This window comes from Alligator sinensis, unplaced genomic scaffold (assembly GCF_000455745.1).
Source record: "Alligator sinensis unplaced genomic scaffold, ASM45574v1 scaffold1164_1, whole genome shotgun sequence".
NCBI classification, from domain to species: Eukaryota; Metazoa; Chordata; order Crocodylia; family Alligatoridae; genus Alligator; species Alligator sinensis.
The window spans coordinates 95,804-104,718 of record NW_005842225.1 but is presented as its reverse complement, the minus strand read 5'-3'; the positions used below and the strand labels follow the sequence as shown (position 1 = coordinate 104,718).

General features: G+C 57.0%; 1 protein-coding gene across 1 annotated transcript in view; it reads right to left on the bottom strand.

Moving 5' to 3' along the window:
• Window positions 1-8,915, bottom strand: part of SLC9A3R2 (SLC9A3 regulator 2) — a 74,782-nt gene that overhangs the window by 8,190 nt on the left and 57,677 nt on the right. The window contains exons 4-5 of the mRNA XM_006027138.3: window positions 5,047-5,226; window positions 139-292 (exon numbers count right to left, since the gene is read on the bottom strand). Coding sequence (XP_006027200.1) covers window positions 139-292; window positions 5,047-5,226 — 334 coding nt within the window. The remainder of the gene's footprint in view (window positions 1-138; window positions 293-5,046; window positions 5,227-8,915) is intronic.

Sequence of the window (8,915 nt, the reverse complement as noted above, 5' to 3'; positions counted from 1 at the left end):
CTGAGAAATACCGGAGGTGTGCGGGCACTCCAGCCATAAAAGCCTGACATCCTGAAAAAGCCAGTGGGACCTGTGGTCCCAAGTCACCTTTCCAATCCCGCCCAAAGCTAACGCAGCTGCGGGGGGTCTCGCACTCACCTTTGATGTGCTCCTCCGCTGGGGTGACGCCCAGTTTCTTGAAGTAGTCATCCGTTTCGGGATCCACCACGAGGAGCTTGGCTTCGTTCTCCTTGGACTTGATGTGCGACACCACCTCCGAGTGCTTCATGCCTTCCACGTTTATCCCGTTCACCTGCAAAGGAACAGCCGGGGGGTGAGGGCTTCTAGGCAAGACGCCGATCCACGCGAGCAGCCCCGTTCTCGCGGCACCAGGTCTGCGGAAGCGGGAGGGCGTCCCGGGGAGTTTGCACGCCCCGCGGTGCACAAAGCAAGCGCCCGTCTGTGAAATGCGTTGTGCTTCCCAGAGCTTTAAACCCAATAGTTTCTTTGGGGCTGAGGCTGCTTCCCAGACCACCGGCCCGCAGACCCCCAGGCGCAGGCTCCTCTCCCTTTCCCCAAGCAAGATGAGACCTTCCTTCCCATGTGCAAAGTTTCCCCCTTCCTCTTCCTCAGCTCCCCTGGGCTGCCCACTTGCATCCTGAATGTGCTCGTTCCCCTGCTCAAGGAAGCAGGGACCTCGGACGCTGACCTGGAGTCTCCCACCAGCTAAGCTGCGCCCCAGGGGCCCTTCACATGCAGCTCCCAACAGGACCAGGAAGGTCTGAGATGGATAAAGTCCATCAGGCCACATATCTTCTACACTCCCAGGGGCCACTGCAGCCCCTCAAAGCCTATTTTTACATCATTAAACAGCCTAAGCAATAAACCCCCCATTGCTTCCCTTCAGGAAGACCTCCGCAGCCTCCGTGCTCCCGCTCTTGACCATCCCTTCCCAGCACAAGCCGCTGCCTGGTCCTTGCCATCCGCAGGAGCTCTGGGAAGGCGGCACAGCTCCGGGTGGAAGGTGCCCGTAGCCTGCCCATGCTTAAAACCGTGATGCCAGCTTCGTGTCAGGGGAAAGGAGTGATGATTTCCTCCCCGGCGAAACAGGGTGGCACCTCCGTGTCATAATACGCGGTGCCGTGATGAATTGCTTTCCTTTGTGGGCTGCTAATTGCTGCCTATGAATGCACGCGATACCATTCTCTCCATTATTCCATGCAAAACAGAAGGAACGATTATCATTTCGAGGCATTGTTCTTGGCGCTGAGTGAATCCTCCATTGTCCTTGCTGAAAAGGTCTTGATACTGCAGTCACTCACTGCTTACTGGCACCGGGGCCTTCACTTGTTCAACTCAATAACCTATTTTTAGCACTTTTTTCCCCCATTGTGCTCTTCTCATTCACGTCTAAAAACCCAAACCACTGATTCCTCGTCAGCTCTGCCCTTTGCTCCACAGATTTCACTGCAGATGTGTTGATTCAGTCAAAGCAGGAGTACAATAGAGGCAGTCGATTATCCCATCATACGTGCGTTCTGGATACCGTTGGCAATGACATTGATCCACGCCTCTAAAATAATTTAGCGCCTGTGTTACAGCGAGTTCTGGAAGAACTCAGAGATTAGTGACTCCGGAAAGGCTATTCGTGCCCGTAACTGGATTTCTTTTTAAAGATCTGGATATTTTTCTAGCCAATGATATCGCAGCTGCGTATGTGTGATCGGGATCATTTAAATGTCAGGCTTCGGGGCATCAGCTGATGGATTGCTTCAGTGGGGCAGGGAGGAATTTTCTAGCTTTACACCGATTCAGATGCTCTGGTCTTTGCACAGGCAGGCAAGGCTCTTTGGGTATATCCGATATCTGTTATTAGACCAACTAAAAGAGTTGGAAAAATTCTCCTTTGCAAGCTTTCTCTGCCTGAAGAAGGGTGCTTGTACCCAAAAGCTTGCAAAGGAGGATTTTTCCAGCTATTTGAGTTGATCTAGTAAAAGGTATCGGATTTACCCAAAGAAGCTTGTCTGCCCGTGTCCTTAGACCAACAAAGCCACAACCAACACCCCTGGTCTTTGCATGGCTTTTCATATACGGATTGAAACGCCTTCTACAGACAGTAACATGCTGCGTCTTCTGCCTCCTCGGCGAGGCAGCAGGTACCATCTTCCACCTACAGAGCGGGAAACTGAGGCACAGAGGTGAGAAGTGACCTGGCACGCATTGCACGCAGCATCAGCAGCGGAGCTGGGACTATGGTCAATGAGACCCGACTTGCAGCCATCTCCAGATGCCCTCCAGGGAGGCTGCATGGCTCCGAGTGGGGCTTGCCTTTCCTCTAAAGCTTCAAAGCCTAGCTCCTTGCAAGAAGCAGGACTCCAGACTAGACAGGTCAGGATGGGCCTGGGAACCCCGTCCTTCCCCCGCGGCGGGGATGAGGAGCCTCCACCCACATGTCTTGCAGCATCGCATGAGGGTCCTGCAAATGGGGCCGACCCCACCCGGGGCTGGGGACAGAGATGCACCAAGGGCTGGGCAGCTCCACGCAGCTGGACGTGGGGCCAGCGCTGAAGCTCAGCTTCCCCCTTGGCTTGCGGGGACGTGGCCCGTCTCTCCTAACCTGCGGCCGGTCCTGCGGGAACCCAAGCGCAACCTGTAGCTGGAGGAAAAAGCAAACCCCTTGGGCTTTCTGCCTCCGCTCCATCTCCTAGCAACCCCGACTGCCCTCTTTCCCGAGCCAGCCTCGGGCACCGCGGTGCTCGGAGACAGCGCCTGGCTTGCTAGCCGTGGCTGCTTTCTCCGCTCGCCCCGCGTTCGACAACCCCAGCGGGCAGCAGACGGGGAGGCGCGGGACGCGGGGGGTTTGAAACCGGGGACCCTGCGAGACGAAGCCCGGAGCAGCTCCCTCCCGCCGGCCCTCGGACTCCGCGCTGGCTCCGGAGCTGTTTTGCATCAAATATTTATTTAAGCCCCGAAGAGCCAGCGCGGCATCGGGTTTCTGCGTTCTCCAGGTCGCCTCTTGCCTCTTTGTGCGCGCCAGGGGCCGTGCCAGGGATGGATAAATAAATGATCGAATGCTGCCGAGTGACATAACGCGAGGCCCCCGAGTGCTGCCCCTGCCGGCCCCCCCGCGCATCAAACATCCAGCTGCCAAGAGCCAGCACGTTCGGGCCTGGCGCGGGGCAGGTGGCAGGCGGGGGTCACTGCCGGCACACGTGCTGCCCTTCCAGCGGCACGTCGAGTCCCGGCTGCAGCGTCCATCCTCCCCGCCACAACCATGTGCCTTCCAGCCCATGCCCCTGGCTTACTCCGTGCAGAGGCAGGCCCCAGCTTGGCCAAGCATGCAGGGAAGTCAGGATTTATTTGCAAGAGTAGAGCCGGGCAACTGCTCTGCTGCGTTGGGATCTCCATGTGCACCTCTCCCTCCCTCCCTCCTCCATCCCCAGGGCTTTGAAATGGTGCTTCCTCTCCTGGTAGGTAGCACAACAACGCTGCTGGTCCCGAGAGCGCTGGCAAGCCTCCGCTCTCCCCCCCCGGCCTGCGAGGCGGTGGCGTGCAATACAATACCAGCAAGGAGGATTTCAACAAACCCCGCATGAGCTGTTCCAGCCCAGCACCACATCCCGAGGTGCCACGGCAATGCACGCTGCTGCTGGCGTGTCTGCTGCGGGGCAACGGACAGGGCTCTTTATCCGCATGGCACCGAAGTGCCGTCAAGCCTGCGTGCGGCTTTGGAGGCTGCAATTATTACGCAGCCAAATTGCACGGGTTGCATTGAAGGCCTGCCGGCAGGGGAAGGTGGGCCTCCGCGAGCTTCAAGGGTTTCTGTTGTTCCCACCGGAGCGTGCTTGTCGCGCCGCGAGGGGTGAGTTTTTACCGACCTCCCACACAATCCACAGTTTCAGGTTTTGTGAGCTATTTGCAAGGCTGGTTGCTACGGTTCCCAATTCCTCTCCCGTTCCCATTAAGCAGCTAGCTGCCAAATGGCAGCCCCAGAAGTGGCTGCATGTTAGTAGTGGCTAGTAGGCTAAACGCAGGACACAACTCCTGTCCCCTGTTCCTGGCTGCTTTAAGCTTCACGTCACTCCTGCCATTAAAACCCGCTGTAGGAATGGTCCCAAGCAGAGAGGACGGTGCTGGCCTGCTGCCCATCTCCTACCAAGTGCTTTGGGTTTTCGGGGGATGGAGGGGACCGTGCGTGGTGTAATGCGAAGTGCATACCAGGGCCGTCCAACTGCTGAAACTTGCAGCTCCTTCCCAAGCTTGACAAAAAAGGGGCCGCTCAAGTGCAGGGACCCCACAGGAAAGCTAGTGCCTCTGGGGCTGAGGGAAGGAAAACACCAGCGCCGAGGGAACAAAAGCCCCATAGCATCCCTTACCAGTCGGCTCTTGCAGGGCAATTAGACTGCAAGGGCCAGAGGAAGGCTGTAGCTAATGAGGTCCCTTCGAATCGGCAGCAGTGATTAAGACTGGCTGATTAATCAGACGTGGCGTTGATCCACGGAGCAAGGCAGGGTCCCTCCGGGGGGCTGCAAAGCCCCTCACTGGGTGGCCCTGCCACAGGCTGCCGGGCCCTTTAAAGACCCAATTCGCTGACCAGAGAGACCCCTCGAGAGCAGAGCTTGCTGGAGTTTGATGACGAGGGGCAGAGGAAAGGCCTTGCAGGAAGGCGATGGAGCAGGACTTGGAGTTCAGCCTCCAGCCCTGCTCTCAACCCGCTGCGTGCCCCCGGGCCGTGGCACCCACTTGCCCACGTATCGAACGGGGACGCCACCGACGCTCCTCGGAGGACGACTGTGCTCGGGACGTGCAGCGCGCAGGGGAGCGGTTAGACGTGGAAGCTGGCGAGACCCCTTCCCATCCGCGGTCTGGTTCCCGATGAGCTGCCGTTTCGGTCACGGGCGCACGAGAGCAATGCTATCAGCCCAGAAGCCAGGGCTGGCGGGCAGGGAGAGGTCAGCGCCGCGGGGGCACATGCGACACGTGCCTTGGTGCAAGAACAAGGAAGCCCCGAGAGATGCCAGCGCTTCCCACGGACCCCGGCCCACCAAGAAGCTGCCCGGCTCTTACCTCTATAAGCTTGTCCTGAGGCTGGAGTCCTGCTTTAGATGCCGGCGAATCTGGGTCCACGGAGCGGATGAACTGCCCGGGTCGGGACTTTTCGCTGTGCAGGTTGAAGCCATAGCCGTTGGGGCCTTTCTTCAGGTGGCAGAGGCGAGGGCGCGACTCCTTCGTTTGTCCGTTTACGTCCTGCCAAGAAGAACACACACGCGTACCATGACAGGCGTGCAAGGGCTAGGGGTTATTTGGTTGTTGTGTTTTTTAAAGCAGATGCAACAATAGAGACAAACACAGTAAGGAAACCACCTATCTGCGGAGCTGTCCTCCCTTCCCAGCCAGACGGGGCACATGGATTTCCTCTCATTGAGTCTATTTTAAAAAGCCAATTGTCCAAATCCATTCTGACAGCAGGACAAACCCATGCGTTTCCGCCACGACAACGGGCCAAATGAAACACGCCCTTTTGCTCGCAACCCCCTGACCAGGACCAAGCCGGGCGGGAGGGAGGGAACAAGAGGCCACGTGCAGAGCGTGGGGTCCGAGGGACAAGGCGGTTGCCACGATGAGTGACTTGAGGCGGTGTCCTGCCCTTGGTCCCCTGATGCCAGTGGGCAGCACGCGGCGCCCAGGACTTCCCTCTGCATAACTCCCATCGTGGGGAAGGACCCAAAGAAGCAGCTGGTCCACACGCTGGGGCCAGACGACAACGACAAGCTACGCAGTGGCTCGGGGACCTTGTCCAGGCAAAGCTCAAAAGCCTGGGGATACCGAATTGGGCATCAACTGCTCTGAAAAGGGCCGGATAAGGAATATGGACCTCGGTGGGGCTCCAGGCCTAACATGGGGAGGTCTTTGGAAGCAACCAGGGGCACTTGGCGGCTTCATTTCGGACGCTGGTGCAGGCCCCGGGGAGCTTGACTGAGAGCCGCTGCAAGGGCAGGGGCTGCGACTCGAGTGCACCCCCTTGCACGTGCTCCCTTTGCAGCTGGTGCTGGGGAAGCCTTTCTGCTGCGGGGAAACAAGTAGCCAAGCCTTGGGATGGGGAAGCTGCCCAACAGCTCATGCAAAGGGGCACGGCGGGCCAGGGAGGGATAGAGCCCCAGCTCCTGGAGGCCTGACTCTATTCCTGGCTCTGCAGCCGACCGCCCATCACTTAGCTATGCCGTGCCTCAGTTTCTCCAACTTCAAAAGGCACCTAACCCTCCCCTTGCTCAGAGAGGGTCTGGGGAGCGCCGCACCGCGGTACGTCTGCAAATACGTCAAGGTTTTGGGCTCAGGCAGAGGCACGGACAGCAACCCCAGGTTGCAGGCAGGGACAATTGATGGTTTTATGTCCTGTAGCACGAACACGGTCAGGCCCTCCGTTTGGCCTCTTGCAAATAAAACAAACTATGGTCGGATAAAAAATAAGTTGGGGGACCATGGTCTGGGGGGACTGAATGACCATACAGAGGCTTTTCTGTAACAGCATCACCCCTGCCCCCGGCCAGCCTGCAGGAGACACCGCGGCTTTGACCACATCTCCCACAAGACGGGAAAGAGAAAGCCCTGATTCAGGACGGGCAGTCACCGAGCCGCAGAGAGGAACTCACAGGCTGGAAGGCCCCTCAGGACGCCACCCGGGCCGTTCCCCAGGGCTGAGACAGGATGCACAGAGCTGGGCCATTCCCAGAAGAGACCTGGCAAATATACACTTTACCTCCCAAAAAGGAGACTCTCCAACCTGCCCGGGAAGCCTCTTCTGGCACTTCAATACCCTGACAATTAGAAACTGCGGCAATTAAACCTATTCCTTCTCATCCCTCCCCGAAAGGACGTGGTGATCGCTGCCCCTGTTAAAACACCTCTTCCACGCTGAAAAACTTGTTGTGCCCCCGTCACCCTTCTCCCTTCTGGACCCTCTCCTCCCAGATCACGTTTTCACACTTCTCACGGTCCTTGTTCTTCTGGACTCTCTCCAGTTTGTCTACATCCCTCCTAAAGCACGGGACACAATACTCAATACTACTGTACGTCACGGATAGTAGCACAGTTACCTCCCGTTTCTTTTGCACAACGTTGCGGTTAAAACAGCTTCCACTTTCTCTGCATCACCTGCGATTCGCCTTCCTTCCCTGTTGAGTAACGGGCCTACAGTTCCCTTTGCCTGCCCCTCACTTCTAATGCATGTACAGAGCATCTCCAATTTGCCTACATCTTATTTAAGTGCAGTGCCCAAAACTGGTTGTGGTCATTTCTGCTGAAGCGTCAGCAGCACCAATAAAGCAGTGTGATTGCTTCTCTTGTCTTGTATCTCACACCTAGTCATATGTTTGAGAACAAGATTGGTCTTTTCACGCGGCATCGCATTGTGGGCTTGCGGTCTGTTCACCTTCCAGCCGCAGTCACCGGTGCTCTCCCACAGAACAGCTGGCTCGCCAGCAACCCCCAGTTTGCATGTGTGTGTGCCTTTTCCTTTTCCTAAATATAGGAAGCCTCGGCTGAGTTTCCTCCCGTGGACTGCAGGCCGTTTCTCTGATTTATCGAAACCGTTCCGACTTTGGAGCCTGTTCTCCACAATGTTTGCAAGACCCCTGCCAGCTTGCTGGTATTGCATGGCTCATATCTGTAGTCTCCAGTCCATCATTTAATAAAAGCCGTAGGTGGAGTTGGGTCTGGGACAACCGCCTGCAGCACCCACTGACATGCTCTTCCAGTTCGACAACCGTTAACAAGCACATGCAAGGAGGCTGGTGGGAGAGGGTCAGGAGCCTCGCTACAGCCAGGCTAGATCACGTCTCCTGCTTTCCCCTCGTCCTCGAGGCCAATTATCACGTCAGACAAGGACACGGACTGGCCCCTCACTATCTGCGCTTGACACATCCCCGCTGGCTGACCGGCGGGTGATGGAGCCCACCCGCGTGCCTGCATCGTGACAGCCATGACGGGTAAAGCCAGCACCTGACTCCAGGCACCGAATCGTTTCACCCGGGGGCCCTGTATCACTGTATCCCCACGGCGCGTTGCACCTATTTCCGTCCTGGCTAGCTGCGCCACGGGCGAGGGATGCAGCTTGCGTAGTAAACCTCCTGCAGCCGGCATCGGAGAGGAGCAATGCTGGGGGTGCAACAACAGCCCCATCCCCTGCTTTGGGGGGGCTGACGGCTTCCCCCACCTCCTTATTTGCTGCCGTTTCTGTGTCTTAAGCCAGCCCTCCCACCCCACACACAGCCTTCTGCTGCAGCCTCACGAGCTGGAAGAGGATCGGGAATGTGGCCTCCAACCAGCTAACCCCTGCGAGTCCGGATACCCCCGAGCCCCGCTCTCCCACTGCTGCTAGTCTACGGGCGCTGGGTTTTACCGCTTCTTTTGCTGTAATTACAGCCGAGCCCACCTTGCCAACCTCGCTCCAACAAATGTCGATTTACTCTCTCGGGTCCCGCAGTTATTATAGGTCCGCGGAAAATAAACTGGGGCTTCATGGGGCTGCCTTTGGTACAGGCAGCGGACTAATATCGTACGATGTACTCTCGATGCACACGACTGGGGACAGGAACAGCTTTCCGCAGCCTGCGCAGGCCCCAAAGGCTTCAAAGCCACCAAGCAGAGCAGCAAATGGTGGGTTTTCTCTTCCCCCTTCCCACCGCTCCCTTCGTTAGGATTAATTGCATTACACCTCTGTCACTGAGGGAGCAGGCAGCTCTCTCTCATTTCAAAGCTGTTCCAAAAATGGTAATTTGGTTTCCCCTGGGAAGTGACGATGTTTTACAAGCTCCCTGTGAGTGCATTTTGATTTTTAATTGTCGCAGAAAGCTGAAACATTCGCCTTTTTCCCCCAGGTTCCTTTTAGTACAAGAAAAAATTTAGATTCGGGTCATTTTTTTTCTCTGCTGGGAATG